Here is a 24,303-nt window from a genome sequence, read left to right as displayed (position 1 = left end):
CTCCCAATACTGGTGCCTGTCCGCTGGTGGGTCGAGCGAGCCCCCCTGTGGTGGAGGCAGCTCTAAGCTTTTTAATTTAAATTGTCTCCCTAATTTGAATGAATACACTTTAAATCCATTTACAAGGATCTATTGGAGGGCAAGTCTCATGCCAGCAGCCGCGTAATTCCAGCTCCAGTAGCGTCCACTAAAGCTGCTGCAGTTAAAAAGCTTTTATAAGGATCGAGCTCGGCTGTCCACCGCAAGGCATCCTACTGCCAGTCCCAGCCCCTATGCCTTGGGGTGCCTCCTGATGCTTTTCACTGAGTATCCCGTGGTCCCGAAGCATTTACTTTGAAAAAATTAAGTGTCCAAACTACAGGTGGTGTAGCTTGCTTAACAGCCGGGATAATCCGCTGACTAGCAGACACTGCTACTAGGCACAAAGTATTTCCTGGGCTAGATGCAGTTAAAAATTTGTAATTAGATACTCTCGTTGGATGCTGAGAAAGCATTCCATAGAGTCTCCTGGCACGCCATATATGATTCTCTTAAAAAGCTTGGGGTAGGGGTCTAGGGGACCCTTTTATAGCCAAAATCACGGCCCTGTATCACAATACGTCACATAGGCTGAAGATAAATGGAACTGTAGCAACCTGAGGGCTCGGTTGCTACAGAGGTATTGCACCTCACCCAGAGGTGTGATATCTCACTCTCAGGTAAGGATGGAGTGTGGATCAGGACCCGACACCTGCATGCATTACACCACATTGCCGTGGGGCAGGGCGACCAATATGCCCCTGAGATGGGCACGACAGTCCCTGTCCCTGGCTGGAGTGGGGGGAGGGAACACTGAGGAAGGGGAACCCTGTAGTGCAGGAGCAGGGAGGAAGCAGTTCCTGGGTGCATTGAGAAGGGAGTATAAAAGGTGGGCACCATCTTAGTTCAGTGCAGAGAAGTCTGAGCAGAAGTGACAGGGAGCAGGGGCTCTGCATGAGCTCTGCTCCGGAGGCGGGCCTAGTAACAGAGGCCCAGGCCTGGAAGAGGGAGAAGGAAGGAAGAGGAGCGGAGAAGGCTCCAGGAACGAGGAACGAAGGGATCCCAGGGGTGCGGACGGGCGAGTCGCCACCGCACGCCCGAATCCACCTGCGTGGAGGGGTCAGGCCAAAGGGGGAGACCGGTCCCCGAAACTAGTGGAGGCAGGAAACGACCCTCAGCTAGAAACCGGAGGCTGTGACATTTTATGTGGCGCAGCCCCTCGCTACACCCGGTAGGAAGGCACCACATAGGGTCAGGGAAACTGGCGCCAAGTTTACCAAGAGGTGGCCCGAGGCAGCCGGATAGAAGGGTTGGTAAGAAAGGCCAGACAAAGGACACACAAAGGGGGTCCTGTGAAGCGCTCCAAAGTTATCTGGGAGTTGTCTGAGCCCCTCACCTGGTGAGCACAGTACGACGTGGGCAGCCGTTACCTGCAGACGTGGTCTGGATAATAAGAACTGTGAGTAAAGGCCCTGGACTGCATCACTGACTCCGTGTCGTTACTGCTGCTGCCCTGCACCATCACCCCCATCCTCCGCATACACTGCCCTGAGGCTATACTCCTCCCGTGGGGAGTTATGCTACGCTCTGCTGCACCCACAACACCAGCCTCAGCGGTCTGCCCTGCAGCGGCGGTTCACTCTGACCGCAATCCACGGGTGGCGTAGTCGGACATTTAAACATCAAAACCACATAAATAGTTCCGCCACTGGTTTGACCGCCCTGAGCCATGGAACCGGGTCGCCGCCACGGAGACTACAACCACCAGCATCCACCAAAAAGGGTCCGGCTCCGGATGTCCCAAGGCCCAGGGGGTGCATCAGAACATTTTCATCACCTTTCACAATCACCAATGGGACAAGGCAGGGATGTCCTCTGTCCCCTCTCTTATACATCCTAGTGACGGAGCACCTGCTCTCATCAATTCGCCATAACCCCAATATTAGGTGGATTGAGGTGGGAGGCACCGAGTACAAGTGCTCTCTATTTGCTGATGATGTCCTAGTATATATCACTCAATCACATATATCCATCCATGCTGTTATGGCTGAAATAGATCACTTTGTTACATGGTCAAATTTTAAAATCAATGCAGCGAAGTCTGAGGCCCTCGATGTCTCCCTCCCCAAATCCATACAGGATTCCATCCAGTCCAACTTTCCCTTTGCCTGGCCCTCACAGGGTATCAAATACTTAGGAATTCCTATTCATAGAGACCTCTCCCATCTATGTTATCTTAATTTTGGGCCCTTTATTGAGCAACTCCATACAGACCACGGTTGGCAAGTTAGAACTGTAAGATTCACTACGTGAACCACTGGTGTTTTGTGGAAAAGCACATGTACACTGTGTTCCAAATTATTATGCAAAAAGTGTTTAGGAGTGATAAGGGAAGAATTTGTTTGTTTGTCAGTTAAACTCATTGATGGTGATGTGTGTCAGGGCTCTTTATATCACTGTAAGCAATTGCAGACACCTGTGCTAATTAGTTTGGCAGATGTGTCCAATGAAAGGCAAGACTACTTAAGAAGGCTGTCCCACATTATTAAGCAGCCTACATTTTCTGCAAAAATGGGAAAGAAAAAGGATGTGTCGGATGCTGAGAAGCAACAAATTGTGGAGTGTTTAGGTCAAGGCATGACTACAATCAACATTGTGCGATGATCAGGATGAAGTGTCTTGGCAATCAAGAAGTATGTAGCTGATTCACAGTACACACGTGTTCGTGCTGATAAGGGCAAATTGAGGACTCTTTCCTACAGGCAATTACGTCAGGTTAAAAGAGCAGCGGCAAAAAAGCCTTGTCATAGCAGCAGACAAGTTTTTGAAGCTGCTGGTGCCTCCAACGTCCCCCGAACAACAAGATGCAGGGTCCTTCAGAGGTTTGCAGCTGTGCATACGCCATCCTGTCGACCTCCGCTATCCACTTCACACAAGCAGAAAAGGCTCCAGTGGGCCAAACATTACATGAAGACTGATTTCCAAACTGTTTTGTTCACGGATGAGTGCCGTGCAACGCTCGATGGTCCAGATGGATGGAGTGGAGGATGGCTGGTTGATGGACACCCCACGCAAACACGGCTACAGCGCCAACAAGGAGGAGGTGGAGTAATGTTTTGGGCTGGAATCATGGGGAGAGAGATTGTCGGCCCCTTTAGGATCCCTGAAGGGGTAAAGATGAACTCCATAATGTATGTGGAGTTTCTCAAACAGCACTTCCTGCCATGGTTCAAGAAGAAGAACCGTGTATTCCACAGCAAGATCATTTTTATGCATGATAATGCACCATCTCATGCTGCACATAAAACATCTGCATCTCTGGCTGATATGGGCATAAAAGGGGACAAACTTATGGTGTGACCCCCATGCTCCCCTGACCTCTACCCCATTCAGAACCTCTGGAGCATCATCAAAAGGAGTGTCTATGATGGCGGGAGGCAGTTCACATCTAAGCAACAGCTCTGGGAGGGTATTCTGTCCTCATGCAAAACAATTGAAGCAGAAACCATCCAAAACCTGACAAATTCAATGGACGAGAGAGTTCAGAAGCTCCTTTCGAACAAGGGGTACTATGTGAAAATGTAACATCACCTAGAATAAAGTTTTGAGTTGAAAACTGTTTGATTTCAGTTTCTAATAACCTGCTAATGCTTATAATTTCAAAAATGACCATTTTTTTGGTCTTTATTAAAATGAAAAGGTTGATCGAAAAGTTTGGGGGATCTAAGAGTGTGGCAACCCAGTAGTCAGGATTAATTCGAATTCTGACAATATGAGGGTCATGTTGCAGGTAGTGCAGCAAGAAGGCACTTATGTGTCTTGCGCATCTCGGAGACCCCAAAATTATTTTCCGGGCTAGATGCAGCTAAAAATTATTATTAATTTTAAATCTGGTGGAGCTTAGTATAGATGGCCTAATAGAATCAGTGCTGCACACTGCTACAAAGCCCAAATTATTTTCCAGCCAAGGTACAGATAAACATGATTAGTAATTTTAAATCTGGTGGAGCTTATTATAGATGGCCTAATAGAATCAGTGCTGCACACTGCTACAAAGCCCAAATTATTTTCCAGCCAAGATACAGATAAACATGATTAGTAATTTGAAAGCTTAAAACAGTTGGTGAGGTGATTTTAACCAATCATCAAGCTTTTACTCTCCCCAGGATGACACAGGGGTAGAAAAGTCGTTTCGGATCCATGATTTGTTCATCTTTATGAATGTGAGTCTGTCTACATTATCAGTGGAGAGCCGCGTGCGCTTATCTGTCAGCACAACACCAGCAGCACTGAACACACGTTCAGACAGAACGCTGGCTGCGGGGCATGACAAGATCTCCAAGGAGTAAGTGGCTAGCTCCGGCCATTTATCCAGATTGGAAGCCCAAAAAGAGCAAGGGTCCAGTGACACAGTCATGGCTTCAATGTTTACTTGGAGATACTCCTGTACCATCGTCTCTAGGCGTTGACTATGTGTCAGACTTCTTGTCTCCTGTGGCCTTGCAAAGGATGGGCTAAAAAAGTGGTGAAATGATTCCGCAAAATTGATGTTACCAGCAGATACTGTGGTTCTGTTATGGTTTGAGTGCTGAACACTCGACGGTCCCACGGTTGGCAAGTTGGAACTGTGAGATTCACTACGTGCACCACTGGTGTTTTGTGGAAAAGCACATGTAAGATTCTGCAACAGTCTCTGCTGATACTCCTGCATGCATGCATCCCTTTCTATGGCAGGAATAATTTCTGCAAATTTACTTTTGTACCGGGGATCTAACAGTGTGGCAACCCAGTAGTCAGGATTATTTCTAATTCTCACAATTCGAGGGTCATGTTGCAGGTAGTGCAGCAAGAAGGCACTCATGTGTGTTGCGCATCCAGGAGCACCAAGTCCCTGTTGTGTTGGTGGCGAGGTAACAATCATGCTTCCTTCCTCTGTCCTCTCCCCCCAACCTCGCACAACAGAAATGTGATCAAGGTCTCCCTCATCTGATGAGTCTTCCATCAGTTCGTCCTCCACTTCTTCCTTGGCTCCTGCACCTTCCTCACTAGTTTGGCTGCTACCATGCGCCCTGGTAAAGCCATCTCCCCCACCCTCACATGCCTGCCGCCTTGGTGCTGCCAACCCTCTGGACCTTGCAGATGTTAGCCCTTCCGCATACAACTCCTCCTCCTCTACTTCCTCCACCTCCTCTTGTGCCACCACCTGACTCCGAATTCTGTTTAACATGTGCTCCAGCATGTAAATCACCGGAATAGTCATGCTGATAATGGCATCGTCAGCACTAAACATCTTCGTCGCCATTTCAAAACTGTGCAGAAGGGTGCATAGGTCCCTGATCTGAGACCACTCCACCAGCGTGATTTGCCCCACCTCTGGATCTCATTGGCCCAGGCTATACGTCAGAACGTATTGCACCAGGGTTTGTCGGTGCTGCCACAGTCGCTGCAACATGTGCAGAGTTGAATTCCACCGGGTAGGCACATCGCATTTTAGCCGGTGAAGTGGCAGGCCCAACGACTTCTGTAGAGATGTAAGTCGCTGAGCTGCGGGATGCGAACGGCGGAAGTGAGCACACAGTGACCGTGCCCTCTGCAGAAGGCCATCTAGTCTGGGATAGTGGGCTAAAAATTGCTGGACAACCAGGTTCAACACGTGAGCCATACAAGGCACGTGTGTCACATTGCCCCGGCGAAGGGCCGCATCCAGGTTTGCAGCATTGTCGCACACGGCCTTCCCTGGTTTCAGGTCCAGTGGAGACAACCATTCATGAAATTGGTTCTCCAGAGCTGACCACAACTCCTCAGCTGTGTGACTCACATTTCCCAGACATTTCAAAGTAAAAACCGCCTGATGACGTTGAGCCCTACTGCCAGCATAGTAAGGAGGTGTGCAGGATCCCTTCTGCGCAGTTAGAAAGCTTGTGGCATGACCAGACAGGCTTTGGGTGCAGGTGGAGGACCGAGAGGAGGTTGAGGAGGCAGAAGCAGTGGAGGAACTTTGAGATAAAGAGGATTGACGCACAACTCGTGGGGACAGCAAGACTTGGACAGCAGCCCCTTGTCCTGCTGTCACCATAGTTACCCAGTGCCCAGTCAGCGACATGTAACGCCCCTGTCCATGCTTACTTGTCCAAGTGTCTGTGGTGAAATGCACCCTGTCACACACAGAGTTTCTCAAAGAAGCGGTGATGTTGTGTGCGACATGCTGGTGGAGCGCAGGCACACCTTTCTTTGAGAAGTAGTGCCGACTGGGCATCTGGTACTGGGGCACTGCGACGGACATAAGGTCTCGAAAATCCTCTGTGTCCACCAGGCGGAAAGGCAGCATTTCTGTAGCCAAGAGCTTGTAGATGGTGAAATTCAACCTCTTAGCTTTCTCATGGCTAGGAGGAAATGGTCTTTTACTTGTCCACATCTGAGGGACCGAGGGCTGGCTATTGTGCTTTGACGGGGTTGATAAGGGTGTCCCCGGCAAACTGCCGGTCTGTGAGGAAGATGCAGGCAGACATGTTAGGTTGCCTTGATCCAAAGGTGGAGCTATCGATGTCGGACAGCGCTCAACACCAGCTGGTGTTACCACCTCCAAAGAAAATGATGACCTGCCAATCACGCTGGCTGTTGCGGGTAAAGAGGTGGCAGGTCTGCGCCCCAAAACAGGTGTGACTGCTGTCCCCCCAGTCACAGAGGATGAAGAGGCCGCGGATGCACAAGATATGGCAGACGGTGGTTGGCCCGGCCGGCTAGGCCGCATTGTAGCACAGTGAGCTTCCCACTGCAACTTATGCTTCATGTCCATGTGCCGGTTCATGCATGAAGTACTCAAACTATGTATTTTTTGGCCTCTACTTAGCTTTTGCCGACAAATGTTACAGATAACACGAGTTGGGTCATCTTTATCGATCTGAAAAAATGCCCAGGCTATGCAAGGCTTAGCACCCATGCGACCTGAAGAGCCATCACGACTTGTGGTGAGAGGCAGAGTTGTGTTTGAGGATGCAGTTGTTGACGTGCTTCCAGTACTACGTCTCTGTCCAGGAAGGCGCAACCTGACCTCGTCGTCACTAGCATCCTCCTCCACCTCCTCTGCTGACCTCATCTCTTGGCTGACTGTGCGTTGAGAGTAAGTGGGATCTCCAACCTCATCATCATCACCGTTATCACACCGGTGGTCCTCAGAGCCAACCTGTTCCTGCCCTGACAAAAAACTAAAGTTGTCGCTCCAATCAGGTATTTGAGTCTCATCATCGTCTTCCTCATTGTCTCCACCAACAGGAGTTACAGTTTGGGAATGAGGGTCTACATTATGGTCAGAACCTTCTGCGTCTGGTCCTGGATCCGACTCATAAAGATTCTGGGCATCAGTGCAGATCATTTCCTCTTCTGGATTCACAGAAGCGCTGGAGTCGACCTCTGATTCCCAGGCTATAGTATGAGTAAACAGCTCTGCAGACTCAACCATCTGTTCTACCTCATACTCAGACGGGCAGCTGGAGATTTGGGAGCTGTGAGGAAGCAAGTGCGATTGGGGTGACACCTTTGAGGACTGGAGTATTTGTGATGTTGAAGTTGATGTGGAGGAGAGCCCACTTAAAGGAACACTTGATATCCGTTGAAGCACCTGCTGTTTTTGTGCCTCATCTGGAATTTGTAGCGATTGGAGTGGCCGTAAGAAAGGGATCTTATCACATTGTCCACTAAAAGAAGTAGACATTTTAGTTTGGCTGGAAGATGGTCTTTCTTCTGCAGATGTTACTGTTGCTTTAACACCTACCCCACGGACACAACCTTTTTTCCCCTTCCCAACACGCCTATTCCCCTTTCCACCAGCAGCAGGCCTTTTTCCTCTCATTTTGGTGGTTAACTAATTCACAACTCTGGAGTTGTTTGCACAAAAAAACAATGGATGGGAACCGAGCAGAGCTGAGTGGCCAAACTGTGGTATTAGGCCAAAACTATTGGCTGGGTTAGATGCAGAAAAAAATTATATTCAATTTGCAACCTGATGGAGGTCAGTATAGATGGACTAATAGAGAAAGTCTCACACACAGCTAGAAGCCCAAATATTTTTTCAGAGGTAGATGCAGAAAAAAATTGTATTCAGTTTGCAACCTGATGGAGGTCAGTATAGATGGACTAATAGAGAAAGTCCCACACACTGCTAGAAGCCCAAATATTTTTTCAGAGCTAGATGCAGATAAAAATTATTTTTAATTTGCAACCTGATGGAGGTCAGTTGTGGTGTTGTTATGCAGACGAAAGGAACTCCAGAAGGCCACACAGAGATGCTGGATGGTAGGTTTAAACAGCCATACTTTTATTCTCCTCCTTCCGTTCCCTTCTCCTGCCTTGTCCCCTCCTCCCCATTACATCATCGTTACTAGGCAGAAACTGAAACAAGGATAACAGCCAACCAATCACAGATGTAGTAACAACATCACATCTCTCCTCTTCTCACAAAACAAAACAACAATAGAACTGGATAACGGTTCAAAAATTCACATTAGTACAAAGGGTTTTTTTTTTTTTTTTTTTTTTTTTTCTTTTTACTGCAGAACATAGTTCAAGAGGTGGGCTGGCGGTCTTCGATTTGCCCTCGCTGGATAGCGGTGAGACATCTCAGTCCCAGATGAACTTTCCGAGTCCTCTGAGGTATCCTCCCTTGGAACTGCTGAGCTCTGGGGACCCGGCAGGACGTCATCGCCATCTGCCTCGTCTGTTTCTGGGATATAGTCACAAAGTTTTTTAAAATGTGACACGTTCCTTGTGACCTGGCGACCGTGATCTTGAGCAGTGACCATGGTGCCTTTGACTTGTGTGACCTGAAAGGGTTCAGGATAGTATCGTGATGCAAACTTGTCACTAGGTCTTAGTCTTTTTACAAGGACCCAATCTCCCACCAAAACTTCCGGCGGCTTGCAACGATGACTGCTCTTATCTGCATACCTCTTCATCTTCTGTTTGGATATGGCATCCTTAGTAGCAATTGGTGTTTGAACAGGACTCAGCAGAACGCTCGGGAGTTTGACACGCATAGGCCTGTTGAACAGCGCAGTGGCGGGTGGTACCCCGGTAGTAGAATGGGGTGTAGCTCTATACTGTCTTAAAAATCTGTGTAGCTCTTGCTGTAAATCCTTGTGCTCCATGGTAGCGATCCTCAAAGTTTTGTTGATTGATTGCATGAACAGTTCCACTTCACCATTGACCTGAGGCCAGTAAGGAGTTATTTTCCTGTGAGTGAAACCCAGATAGGTTGCGAATGATCGAAAGTCTGTGCTATTAAAAGGTGGTCCATTGTCGGATTTCACTGTTTCCGGTATGCCATATGCCGAGAAGATCTTGTCTAATTTTGGTATAACAGCCCTGGCAGAGGTTGTCGAAACATGTTCAATGACTGGGAACCTCGAATAGTCATCCATGACAACCAGCAGATAGGAGTGATCCGGTAAAACACAGAAGTCAACACTAACAGCAGTCCACGGGCCCTCTGGCAGGGGTGTCATTTGTAAGGGTGCGCATCTATGGTCAATTGTAGTTGCTTGGCAAGGTATGCAAGTTTCAATAAGTGCTTCTACTTTTTTGTCTAGTCCTGGAAACCAGACTTTCTCTCTCAGTAATTGCTTTGTTTTCACCACCCCTTGATGAGCCTCGTGGGCCAGATCCAGTACTTAGCTTTGAAGCTTCTGGGGTATCACCAGCCGATTGTTACGCAACAGTAGATTTGAATCAGACACGGAGAGAGCATGTCGTGCATTAAAGAAAGCTGTCAAGTAGGTTGTTTGATCTGGTGTTTGGAGGCGGGCTTCAGCAAGAAAATTGCTCCAATTTTTAGATCGAACAGTCTCTATAACTAACTGAAGTTGGTGATCGGAATCCACCGTTTGTTGTATTTCCTCCATAGTCATGGCTTTTGGCACAGAATGTGCAACAATAAAATTGATATGTTCCTCTGCAAGGATAGTTGCTGGGATGTCGTCCTTGGTAGTTTGTGGTGTTGGGTGTCTCGAGAAGTAGTCTGCCGGATTACCAGCTCCTGCCTCGTATCTCAATGTTCTCTATGAGTTTAGCTTGTTTTTCGTAATTTAGAGGAGATGCAGCCTTGTAAGCACCATCTTGTATAGCACAAAAGGGGGGACCTGCCATAATTGTGGAAAACAAAACCATTTTGCAAAAGTGTGTAGATCCAAACCACAATCCCCTCATCCCATCCTCGTCGCCAGTTGTGGTGTTGTTATGCAGACGAAAGGAACTCCAGAAGGCCACACAGAGATGCTGGATGGTAGGTTTAAACAGCCATACTTTTATTATCCTCCTTCCGTTCCCTTCTCCTGCCTTGTCCCCTCCTCCCCATTACATCATCGTTACTAGGCAGAAACTGAAACAAGGATAACAGCCAACCAATCACAGATGTAGTAACAACATCACATCAGTATAGATGGACTAATAGAGAAAGTCCCACACACTGCTAGAAGGCCAAATATTTTTTCAGAGCTAGATGCAGATAAAAATTATTTTAAATTTGCAACGTGATGGAGGTCAGTATAGATGGACTAATAGAGAAAGTCCCACACACTGCTAGAAGGCCAAATATTTTTTCAGAGCTAGATGCAGAAAAAAATTATATTCAATTTGCAACCTGATGGAGGTCAGTATAGATGGACTAATAGAACAAGTCCCACATACTGCTAGAAGGCCAAATATTTTTTCAGAGCTAGATGCAGAAAAAAATTATATTCAGTTTGCAACCTGATGGAGGTCAGTATAGATGGACTAATAGAACAAGTCCCACACACTGCTAGAAGCCCAAATATTTTTTCAGAGCTAGATGCAGAAAAAAATTATATTCAATTTGCAACCTGATGGAGGTCAGTATAGATGGACTAATAGAGAAAGTCCCACACACTGCTAGAAGCACAAATATTTTTTCAGAGCTAGATGCAGAAAAAAATTATATTCAGTTTGCAACCTGATGGAGGTCAGTATAAATGGACTAATAGAACAAGTCCCACACACAGCTAGAAGCCCAAATATTTTTTCAGAGGTAGATGCAGAAAAAAATTATATTCAGTTTGCAACCTGATGGAGGTCAGTATAGACGGACTAATAGAACAAGTCCCACACACAGCTAGAAGCCCAAATATTTTTTCAGAGGTAGATGCAGAAAAAAATTATATTCAATTTGCAACCTGATGGAGGTCAGTATAGATGGACTAATAGAGAAAGTCCCACACACTGCTAGAAGGACAAATATTTTTTCAGAGCTAGATGCAGAAAAAAATTATATTCAATTTGCAACCTGATGGAGGTCAGTATAGATGGACTAATAGAATGATGCTATGCCCAAAAGATTTTACTTCACTAGGTGCAGTAAAAAAATTGGTATTCTATACACAGGTAGTATATCTTGCAACACAGATAGGCTACTCCACTGACGAACACACTCTGCAATAGGCCAAAAAGGATTAGCTTTGCTAGATTCAGCCAAATGCTGTGAAAAAAACTTGCACAGCACTGGCACAGACCTGCCTGGCAAAAACTGATAGGAACTGATGTAACTTAGTCCTGAAAAGGACTGCAATTACAATTAGTCTTTACTCCCACAACCTATCTATTTAAGAGTATAGACCTGCCTGATAAAAGTCGTAGGAAATGCTGTAACCTAGTCCTTAAAAGGACTGCAATCACAACTATTCCCTACTCCCAAGCTATCTGTAGATTTGTGCGAAAATTGGCTTGAAATTAACAAGGTATAGCGCACACAGCAACAACGGTGCCGTCTAACACGCAGCTGCAGCAGTGAGAAAATGGTGGCGACGGGGAAAATGGCTGGGTCTTATAGGGCAAGGACATGTGACATACACTGCCAATGACACATGCCCTTGCTTGTGTAAAAAAAAGCACTTTGCTGCGTGTGTGCGCTGCTGATAGGCTTACAGATTGCACCTCCCCCTGTAAATGCAGGAAAGAGAAATAAAAAATGGAGATATTCATTATTCCTGCAGAGATCCATCCCCTGCCCCTCCCCCCGCCCCGCTTTACACTCAAACTGCGTATTAACATTAATTTTCATCATTACTGAGAAAAAATCCAGTTATGATTTTGGTGCACGAACAGTTATCGAACATAACCTCGAACAGCCGAATTTTTCTCAAATCGTTCGTGTTCGCCGAACGGCTCGAACACCGCCCAAAACAGCTCGAATTTGAGATTGGCGAACAGTTCGAGTCGAACAACGGTCATCTCTATTTATTATTCAGAAACCTACAAGACACAGCAGTGAATCTGATTCTAGGGTGCCAATTTCCACTGGCTATATTCCTCACAATTGCAAGATTTTCTCTGAAACCCATCTAAAGAGGATCCAAGTGGTTGGATTGAACTACTGGGAATGTGTTTATACAAGTACTTATGAACCTGTCAGAAATCAAAACCAAAAATATGATGGTGTAGTCCCTTAAAAATAAGCCAGTAGATCCTTTTATGATCCCAAAGTACTGCTTCAGCAGGAAGAAATTGCATTTTGAAGTTCAGTGTGGAAGTACATTGGGGCGTGATGATGAACTTACAGTTCCTTAGCCTGCACTATATTCTTGAATTAGCAGCGTCCACCACTGGATGATTGACAGGTCAGTGGCCAGTGTACCAGAGCAAATGAGCTGCCAATCAGCTAGGGGAGGCGGCTGCTAGTTTAGGAATGCAGCGGAGGCTGAGGAGCTGTAAGTGCATCGTCAAGCCCCAATGCACTTCCAGGCTGAATTGCAAATCACAATTTCTCGCTGTTGATGCAGCATTTTTTGTTCATAAAGGGATTGAATGGCTTTTATTTTCAAGTGCTACGCAATCATATAATGGTTTAGGTGGGGAAAAGTGTCTGACACGTTCCTTTTAATACATTAATTAGATATACAAACTGAGAAGAAACCGAGAGACCAGGTGTTATCATAACACATATGTGACAAAAATATCTAGACACTGGATTACTTTTTAAAAGTTCAAATTGAAAAGAATGTTATGGTGGTCTGACACAGAAAATAGGACAATGCATCTCCATGAGTTGTGTCTGGTATGGAAACTCAGCTAAACTGAAGTGAAAGTAAAGGAAACTGGTCCCTTCTATTTACCTGCAGATAAAGAGTCAATCCACAGGTAAATAGCTATAGTGAAAAATTAACTTTATTCCTTCTGGTGGTACAGATACACTGCAGAGCCAGCTGTCAATCAAAGTGCTATGTATGATTATAGCCTCCACTTACAGTATAGTGAGTGGTGACTCTGTGCACATCCCCCTTACTTAAAACCTGCAGAGCGGCTACAGTCACTACTCACTAAACTGTGGCAGCTGTCTCTGCAGCGCATCAGTGCAGAGCTGGCTGTCATTCAAGTCATAGAGAGTGCTTATAACCATTGCTCACAGTGCTTTAAGCTGTGATTGAAGCACTTTGGTCACCGCCTCTATGACCTAAAGCCAGGGGCTACCGAGAGGAATGAAGTTCATTTTCTTCAGATAGCCGCACTTTCAGGAAGGCAGCCGGACAGCATTGTAATGCTATTTACCTGCAGATTATCCCTATGCCTGCAGGTAAACATCATTATCCTAGGTGACAGTTTCCCTTTAATACTATATTCACCTGTGAATTGTTGCTGCACAATTTTTGAGGCAAACAGCCATCTTTAACTAATTCTAGACAGCTTCATAAGACAAACCTATAAAGTAAAATTTAAGCGAGTGTATCTCACAAATGACAGAATGTTAGGACCCTCTCGAAATTCCACATCTTCAGATTATTAAATAGTTTAAACATTCCCCCACCAGAATAGCTGTGGATACTTACCGTGGCAGGAGACGCTACTTCTAAATCCATAGGCTCAAATATCAGGCTCATTTGAGGAGACATCTGAATAATCTCTCCACTCATCAAACACAACTTTTTGTTGTCATCTAACACCGTATTCATGTTTTCAATCCACACAGCATCAACTGGTCCATCAAAAATAAGCCATTTTCTATCTGGAGTCTAAAAACATATAAACATTACTACTTTTATAAAACTCCATTTGTATAGCAAAATGAAGGTAGTCCTACCCTTACCAGATGAAAAGTTAATTATAGTTAGACTATAAAAGGGCAATATTTAACAAAGTAAACCCCTTCCCATTTTATGCTGTCAGCAATGGCACCACATGGAAGAGTAGTGTCACAAGACCTGAGAAAGAAATAATTTATTTACACAAGAAAGGTGAAGGCTACATGAAGATCAGCAAACATTTACTTATAAGTCAGAATACTACAGCAAAAGTGATACAAAAATGTAAAAAAGGTGGGAAGATAGGACTGCAGCCATCTCTCCAGGCTTATCATGGAAAGTAACAAGTAACAAGTAAACAGGAGCATCAGGTAGTGAGAAGGTTTGAAGAAAATCAACATGCAAGTTCACTGTAGTTAGCTAAGGAAGTAGAAAGTCAAACCGGGGTGAGTGTTTCCTGGGACACAGTATGGCGTACACTACAGAGGAATAGGTGTTATCTATGAAAGAAGCCTCTCTGAAAGTTTATGCACAAAAAAGCCCAACTATAATTTTCCAGGGTTCATGCTGAAAAATATGAAAACTATTGAGACTCTATACTCTGGAGAGATGAGACCAAGATAAATGTTTTTGAAACTGATTGCTTCAAAAATGTATGGCATCGCAAAGGTGAGGAGTACAAAGAAAAATTAATGGTGCCTACAGTGAATCATGGTGGTGGCAGTGTCTTTATGTTGGGCTGCATGACTGCTGCTGGTGTCAGGGAGCTACATTTCATTGACGGTATCCTGAATTAACAGATACTGCTCTATATTACATGAGAAGATGCTATCATCACTCCGTGCCCTTGGTAGATGTGCATTTTTCCAACATGACAATGTTCTAAAACACACATCTAAGGACACTGTTGCATTTTTAAAGAACAGGGTGAAAGTGATTCAGTGGCCAAGTATGTCTCCTGATCTGAACCCAACCAAAACACCTATTGGGAATTCTGGAGACAAGTTGAGCATCATTCTCCATCTAGCATCCAGGCTCTAAAAAGAGGTCGTTAAAGAAGAATGGAAAAAGGTAAATGTTGCAATATGTTGCCAACTTGCTCATTCCATGCCTAACAGACTTCGTGCTGTCTTTAAAAATTATGAAGGCAGTGGTGCAACGCCAATGGCGGCAGGCCACGCGATTGCTACGCGTCCCGTGAGCCCCGGTGTCAGCGCCTGCACCAGGCCCCCCTCCCTCTGCCAGTCAGCGTTCGCACTCCACCTGTCAGTAACCGCACCGGGCCCCCCTCTTCGGCCGCCAGTTTGAGCAATGATGAAGGAGGAGGGAGTGTCAGCTGTCGTTTTCACCCCAATCATTCTGCCTCAGCGTCTGATGTGTGAGAGCAGTGGGTGCGATGACTTCATTACAGCGTGCCAGCTGTACTGAGATGTGCAGCGCTGCACACCACACGCTCAGGAGACTGGAGCATCAGGTGGAACGAGAAGAGGTGAGTACTGTATTCATTTATTTTAAATCAGTGACTGGTGGCCATAATATTGTATAGAGGACCATGGGGGATGCATTATATTCTATGGAGGACCATGGGTAGAGCATTTTATAATATGGAGAACCATGGGGAGTTCATTATATTGTAAGGAGGACCATGGGGAGAGCATTATATTCTATGGAAGACCATGGGGAGTGCATTATATTCTATGGAAGACCATGGGGAGTGCATTATATTCTATGGAGGACCATGGGGAGTGCATTATATTGTATAGTGGACCATGGGGAGAGCATTAGATTCTATGGAGGACTATGGGGAGTGCATTATATTCTATGGAGGATCATGGGGTCACCATACTTTGACTTGGGAGTTGAGATGGGGCACAGTAGGGTCATTATACTGTGCATTTGGAGGCTAACGTGGAGGAATTCACCATGAGGGTATCATAGTGTTTGGGGGGGGCACTTTTGTTGGCTTCATACTTTATGGGGGCCATGAAAGAGGAATCCAGGACTTCAGCAGGAGGAAAATTACTATGTAAAGGCTGGAAAGTTGTGAGATATGCTCTTCTGTGACCCCTACAATTATTTAATTTTTTTCTTTTGGGCGTGGGAGGGCCAATTAGAACTTCTGCTATGGAGCTCCATGATTTCTATGCACGCCCTTGCATTTAGATCATACAAAATACTAACCATAGCAATTGTTTCATGTGGGGTGTACTCATTTTTGAATCAATTAATTTGAGTAAAACTGAAGATTTTTTAATAAAAGTTAAATTATTAAACTTAAGTTTCATGCTATGGGTTAAAAAAAATGTTCCATGAAACTCAGTCTTGTCAAAATGTTTTAAATTGTTCTTGTGTTCAATGAGATATTGATTAAAATTTTACTTTTCAAAAGGGGTTTTAGCACTGTATATATATATATATATATATATATATATATATATTTAGAATTAAGAGGGCAATTCCATGGAATATCATTATCGACATGATGACTTACCATTGAAGAAGCAAATGCCCTGAAACTAACAGCCAATATTCCATCTGACCACTCATGGGACACTGGATCAAACTGTCCATAAAGTTGCCCCATAGTTATAGATTTTGGGTTCAGCACCGTAATTTGCACCTTATTTTCATCTAAAAGGCCCTGAAAAAAAAAAGACATTTTATATCTAGTAGTCTATTATAAAATATTGACCTGAACTCTAGTTCTCCGCAGCACATGAATGCCTATAACATGTAGATTCTAACAACAATATGTCCCCTTTTGGTTTCTATCTGGTTAGTGCTGTCATTGAGATTCTTTCAGGATTCAAATGACTAAATATAAATATCTCTGCTTCCCACCTCGTTTGAAAGGTGTCAGTTTCCATATGTGCGTAAATGCAGGCATATCAATTAATTTATAACACGGTTATTGTTAGCTTTTTTTCAATACCGTTTACAGTTCTAGTCCCTATGTCCCTTCCAATATGGTTCATGCAGAGTTGTCAAAATGAGGTTGTTGACTGTATGCTGATCATTTAGCAACAATCGCACAAATAAAGGAATTTGCCGATTGATGCAAATGAAAAATAATACTAAAGACTTGAGCAGGAAATACAATTGTATCCTTTTCCTTTGGATCAGGCCAAATGATTAATTCAAAAGAATATCTACATATTGTTTGATTTTCTCAAATACTACTACATATTACCTAATTAAGTAGCCACTAGGTAGACAAAATAGTAACTTTTTTAAGTCAGTAATGCACCCTATAAGACATTGCCAAGATGGATCACATAGAAATATCCCAGTCAGGCTAGGAACAATACTAATATTTTGGCAATACCTTTTCACAAATGTCATTCAGTGCTGCAGCCAAGACTCGGTAGGCTGAAGTCTTGCCACCAAAAGGCTCTCCAACAATCATAAAGCCATGGCGCACAATCATCATTTCATATATCTGCAGAATTTTTTCTGCAAAGAAGCTGGTCATCTGCAAATTCATTCGATCACAATTTTCTTTTATTGCCTCCATGAAGATCTGATAATCCGCTTTAGGAAGTTTCACCCCAGGAAACAGATCAGACGTAATGCCCTAAAAGGAAGCACAGAACGTATAAGCCCTGATTCATCATTTGTTTTGCTTTTTTAATCACTTTTCTTTTATTGTCTTGTGGTATTCGCTTACGATTATTACGCCAAATTCATCAAAATGGTGAACGCAGATGATGAATTTGGTGCAAAGTCAAAACAAATGATTTCTTTCTGGTCATTGACCATTACTGGCACTTTTTTTTAGCAAAAAGTTGCATCTTTTTCAAAATGTCGCAAAAAACGCAACTTTTTGAAAAACGTATAAAATTACACCTGGAGTAGAGTAGCGACAAATTTTGTGACTTTATAAAAAGTTGCAATTGTTGAATCAGTTGATAATATCTGGAATCATTAAACTTCGCCCACAAACGGGAAAACAAAAAAACAGAAACAAGCGAGCACATATAAAATAGATTGAAAAAAAGGCGCGAATAGTCTAATGAATCAGTTGCAAACATAAAAAGGCGCAAAACACACAAAACTAGACAAAAAAACAAATCGGGGCCACTATCTTCAAAACCTTATTTATTTTTCAAACACCTTTTCCAAGATCCTAAGACAAATAATTAAAATGATTGCTTACATGTTACCATAAAAATACCATTATCGTGAATAGACAAGCTCTGTTCCTCAATGCTCCTCCTCGCTTCTGGACATTACATCACAGATCAGTGGGCGTGGCTTGGTAGGGACCGGCCACGCCTCCGGGTCTCAGATTGCATGGAGGAGATGTTATCAGGGGGCTGTTTCCAGGAGCAGACCACGTCCCCTGATCTGTGACCTAAGTCCCACAAGGGAGGGGGAGCACTGACCAGCAACATTGCCGTCACATTCAACAGCAGGTACTGTCAGGATTTGAAACAACTCTATGGTATTTATCTTTATAGTTTAGGACGGCATGTCCATTAGAATACTTTATCTCCCCGGAGTACCCCTTTAAAGTTAATCCATGGGAAAAACATGGAGCTGAAACATATTCTGGCATGCAAATTCACACAAGGGTTAGCTCTACTTTAGTTCAATGGAGCTAATCTGTGACTTTTCAGTACAGAATCCACATGAATAATGATCATAATGTGGGTTTTATAACCCACGCCATGTTCATTACTCTGAACAGAGCATGTGAATGACGCATAACTTACCCTATTCACATCCTTTGGAACGGAATGTTAGTAGATTGGGTAAGAATTCTGCACACACTCGTTGCCTTAATTCCTGACAGAATCCATAATCTATGAATACAGCCCTACCTATAGAGTACTTGAATGAAATATAGTACTACTTAAACCTAGTTAGAAGACTAGGTAAGAAGCAAAATTTCTCCCTGGATGAGAAGTAATCACTGAGACATTGAAGTAGTTCAGCACAAATTAAGACCTAAATTATCTTTTTCCTTCTCTTAAATATACCTACATGAAGTCTTCATTAAGACTTCCTACTGTAGTTTTTTTTCTTTATTTTCCCTAATTAACATGCTTTTGGTTTTTGAAAAACTATATTAAGAAATTTAAGACTTACCTCAAAAAGAGGCAGATCATGGGAAAGAAATTTTGGCAGATTTACATCAATTATAGATCTAAGAAGCAAAATCTCTTCATTTTCATTTGGGTATTTAAGCTGTAAAATATAAATTAATCAATGTAAACATTACATATTTAATGCTTAGGACCTATGACAACAATTTAGGTACATCTGCAAACAGAAATCTATCTACACTTTATATTGCTAATGACCATGGACAATAAATTGAAATTGTGTAAGAAACAGATGTGCTCATAAAACAATACATCCCTTCATTCCATGTTCTCTAAGGAAGGTTCTGAACAGAGCGGCCACGTGACTTAGTCACAAGACCATGACTCCAATACATTAAGACCAGTGTTGTTCACACTGGTCTTGATACAGGGTTTTGCTGGAGTCAGACGCTCCTGATTCATGGAGAGGATCTTGATGATTTGCGCACCCAAGAGCATTCAGTGTAGCAGAACATTCCTCAGACAACCATTAAAAACCTCATTGATAGCAGCCAAGGGTTGTAAGTGGGTGTAGTTCTGTGTGTGGTGCTCATACCCATTACTGAATAAACACAGATGTTTAAAAAATGTAGTTACCATTATACCATAATTTCATTATTTCATCAAGGGCAAATCATACATGTCTATCAGTCCTGTGATTCGCATAGTTCCACAACATTTTCTTTCTGGCGTTGCAATTTCAGTATTGAGAAGCATGTAATGTATACAGTGGGTATGGAAAGTATTCAGACCCCTATAAATTTTTCACTTTGTTTCATTGCAGCCATTTGGGAAATTCTAAAACGTTCATTTTTTTTCTCATTAAAGTACACTCTGACTGAAAAAAAACAGAAATGTAGAAATTTTTGCAAATTTATTAAAAAAGAAAAACTGAAATATCACATGGTCATAAGTATTCAGACCCTTTGCTCAGTATTGAGTAGAAGCACCCTTTTCAGTTAGTACAGCCATGAATCTTCTTGGGAATGATGCAACACGTTTTTCACACCTGGATTTGGGGATCCTCTGCCATTCTTCCTTGCAGATCCTCTCCAGTTCTGTCAGGTTGGATGGTGAATGTTGGTGGACAGCCATTTTCAGGTCGCTCCTGAGATGCTCAATTGGGTTTAGGCCAGGGCTCTGGCTGGGCCAGTCAAGAATGGTCACAGAGTTGGTCTGAAGCCACTCCTTTGTTATTTTAGCTGTGTGCTTAGGGTCATTGTCTTGTTCGAAGGTGAACCTTCAACCAAGTCTGAGGTCCAGAGCACTCTGGAAGAGGTTTTCATCCAGGATATCTCTGTACTTGGCCACATTCATGTTTCCTTCAATTGCAACCAGTCATCCTGTCCCTGCAGCTGAAAAACATCCCCATAGCATGATGCTGCCACCACAATGTTTCACTGTTGGGGTTGTATTGGGCAGGTGATGAGCAGTGCCTGGTTTTCTCCACACATACCGCTTATAATTATCACCAAAAAGTTCTATCTTCGTCTCATCAGATAAAAGAATCTTATTTCTCATAGTCTGGGAGTCATTCATGTGTTTTTGAGCAAACTCTATGCGGGCTTTCATATGTCTTGCACTGAGGAGAGGCTTCCGTCGGGCCACTCTGCCATAAAGGCCCGACTGGAGGAGGGTTGCAGTGATAGTTGACTCTGTGGAACTTTCTCCTATCTCCCTACTCCATCTCTGGAGCTAAGAGCCACAGTGATCTTGGGGGTCTTCTTTACCTCTCTCACCAAGGCTCATCTCCCGCGATTGCTGAGTTTGGTTGGACGGCCAGGTCTAGGAAGACTTCTGGTGGTCCCAAACGTCTTCCATTTAAGGATTATGGAGGCCACTGTTCACTTAGGAACCTTGAGTAATGCAGAAATTCTTTTGTAACTTTGGCCAGATCTGTGCCTTGCCAAAGTTGAGCAGTTCCTTTGAGCTCATGATTCTCATTTGGTCTGACATGCACTGTGTGCTGTGAAGTGTTATATAGACAGGTGTGTGCCTTTCCAAATCAAGTCCTATCAGTTTAATTAAACACAGCTGGACTCCAATGAAGAAGTAGAACCATGTCAAGAAGGATCACAAGGAAATGGACAGCATGTGACTTAAATATGAGTGTCTGAGCAAAGTGTCTAAATACTTATGACCATGTGATATTTCAGACTTTCTTTTTAATAAATTTGCAAAAATTTCAACATTTCTGGTTCTTTTCAGTCAAGATGGGGTGTAGAGTGTACTTTTTTTTTTAAACTTGATTTGTTTATTAAACAATTTTATAAACAATTATACTGTACATTGCATTTGGTATTGAAAAACATCCAGAGATATCACATCAACATAGATGTACATCAAAAAGGACATATTAAAGTAAACAGGTCAGATAGGTTACCACATATTTATAAATAATTTCTTTGCCTTGTGAACGTCACATCTTCTGAAATTATATGTAAAGAAAAAGATGGAGAAATAGGGTATTTTCCTAATTAGGATACAATCCAAACTTGGAACTCTCAACCATAATTTATCAAACTTGTGCTGTATTTTCCATGCTCAAATTAACTCACATCGTAATGTATATGAATCTAGATGCCTGCTTCCATAAGTAACATTTGTCACCTATAACACGTGATTTACTATTTGTACACATATCTCTTACATATTTACTTTCTAGCTCAAACCTTTTGCCTAAGTAGAGATTGGAAGACATGAAGAATTCCAATAATCCCATATTTTGGAAAATTTTAATGGACAACCTCTATTTTGATATACTATCTTTTCAAATGGAATTATTGAGTTAACCAGAGCGATCCAGGAACACAATGTTGGCTGTGTATTGCCCATCCATCTCAAAGCCAATAATTTCCTGGACAAAAATAAGGTTTCTCTCAAAAAAATGTTAATATAGTGATCCCAGACATCATCCTCCATTACCCCAAAAAGGCAAATCAGTGGATCACATGGGATTGGAATGGATATTAAAGAGGATAATAGGGAGGTAACTTCCTGCCAGAAGGACCTAATAAAGGAACAGTCCCAAATTAAATTAACAAAGTCAGCATCTATGGTATGACAATGTAAACATTCCGAATTAGAGGAGCGCCCCATTTGATATAGTCTGTGGGGTGTGAGATATGATTGATGAATAATATAAAGCTGAATCATCTTATTATTAACAGAGGGAGAGACAAATGACGGGGACTCCAAAATTTCATCCCACTCCTCCTCCCCCATATTCGGAATTAGGAGCCTCCATTTATTTTTTGCTGGCAAAGGGTTACGATCTAAGCCTGTTGATAGCAAATATGTATACAAGCTAGATAAAAGACCTCATGGGCCTTGAGATTTAAGTATTCCTATTAAGGGAAATGAGGAAATCGTTTGATTTATTTCACAGTTTTGTAAGTGAGATCTAAGCCCATTTCTAAGTTGGAGGTACCTGAAGAATTGAGATCTTGGAACCTTGAATTTATTTTGCACCTGTTCAAATGACATCAGTATAGACCTTTCATAAATATCTTTTAACAAATAGACCCCACTAGCTATCCAAAACGGGGCAGATGGATGTTCCATTAATGTCTCAAAATATGGATTCCCCCATATAGGCATTTCAGCTATAACATGTGTAAAGTCGGTTCTTTTCTTTGCCTGTTTCCATATTGTTCTCGCTAATCTGTGCAGGGGTAGCAACTTAATGGGAGTCGATTTATTTAATTCCAGAAAACCCAACAAACAACCTGTGCCTAAAATGTGTGCCAAGTGGTTCTCAAAATTCGGTAATTGGGAGTCAGGCATCCAACTATGGATCGCTTTTATTTGACCTGCTAAATAATATAGATGGAAGTCAGGCAGAGCTGCTCCTCCCATATCTTTAGGCCTTTGAAGGGTAGATAACCTGAGTTTTGGTCAGAGTGTACTTTAATGAGAAAAAAATTAACTTTTTAGAAATTCCCAAATGGCTGCAATGAAACAAAGAGTGAAAAATTTAAAGGGGTATGAATACTTTCCGTACCCACTGTACATATATATATATAGATATGTATGTATATGTATATATATATAGATATGTATGTATATATATATAGAGATATGTATATATATATATATATATATATATATATATATATATATATATATATATATATATATATATATATATATATATATATATATACACACATATATATATATATATATATATATACATACACAGTACAGACCAAAGGTTTGGACACACCTTCTCATTTAAAGATTTTTCTGTATTTTCATGACTTTGAAAATTGTACATTCACACTGAACGCATCAAAACTGTGAATTAACACATGTGGAGTTATATACTTAACAAAAAAGTGTGAAACAACTGAAAATATGTCTTATATTCTAGGTTCTTCAAAGTAGCCACCTTTTGCTTTGATGACTGCTTTGCACACTCCTGGCATTCTCTTGATGAGCTTCAAGAGGTAGTCACTGGAAATGGTCTTCCAACAATCTTGAAGGAGTTCCCAGAGATACTTAGCACTTGTTGGCCCTTTTGCCTTCACTCTGCGGTCCAGCTGACCTCAAACCATCTCGATTGGGTTCAGGTCTGGTGACTGTGGAGGTCAGGTCATCTGGCGTAGCACCCCATCACTCTCCTTCTTGGTCAAATAGCCCTTACACAACCTGGAGGTGTGTTTGGGGTCATTGTCCTGTTGAAAAATAAATGATGGTCCAACTAAACGCAAATCGGATGGAATAGAATGCCGCTACAAGATGCTGTGATAGCCATGCTGGTACAGTATGCCTTCAATTTTGAATAAATCCCCAACAGTGTCACCAGCAAAGCACCCCCACACCATCACACCTCCTTCTCCATGCTTCACGGTGGGAACCAGGCATGTAGAGTCCATCCGTTTACCTTTTCTGCGTCGCACAAAGACCCGGTGGTTGGAACCAAAGATCTCACAGATTTCCACAGGTCTAATGTCCATTCCTTGTGTTCTTTAGCTCAAACAAGTCTCTTCTGCTTGTTGCCTGTCCTTAGCAGTGGTTTCCTAGCAGCTATTTTACCATGAAGGCCTGCTGCACAAAGTCTCCTCCTAACAGTTGCTGAAGAGATGTGTCTGCTGCTAGAACTCTGTGTGGTATTGACCTGGTCTCTAATCTGAGCTGCTGTTAACCTGCAATTTCTGAGGCTGGTGACTCGG

At 43.0% G+C, this 24,303-nt stretch overlaps 1 protein-coding gene across 1 annotated transcript in view; it reads right to left on the bottom strand.

Moving 5' to 3' along the window:
* DNAH7 (dynein axonemal heavy chain 7) overlaps positions 1-24,303 on the bottom strand; it is a 505,238-nt gene that overhangs the window by 243,501 nt on the left and 237,434 nt on the right. Inside the window, exons 28-31 of the mRNA XM_073647873.1 lie at positions 19,131-19,229; positions 17,365-17,613; positions 16,531-16,680; positions 13,848-14,030 (exon numbers count right to left, since the gene is read on the bottom strand). Of these exons, the coding sequence (XP_073503974.1) occupies positions 13,848-14,030; positions 16,531-16,680; positions 17,365-17,613; positions 19,131-19,229 (681 nt within the window). The remainder of the gene's footprint in view (positions 1-13,847; positions 14,031-16,530; positions 16,681-17,364; positions 17,614-19,130; positions 19,230-24,303) is intronic.

This window comes from Phyllobates terribilis, unplaced genomic scaffold (genome assembly GCF_046119375.1).
Source record: "Phyllobates terribilis strain yellow unplaced genomic scaffold, ASM4611937v1 Scaffold_9__5_contigs__length_417890890, whole genome shotgun sequence".
NCBI lineage: Eukaryota > Metazoa > Chordata > Amphibia > Anura > Dendrobatidae > Phyllobates > Phyllobates terribilis.
This window is presented reverse-complemented; position numbering and strand designations above follow the sequence as displayed.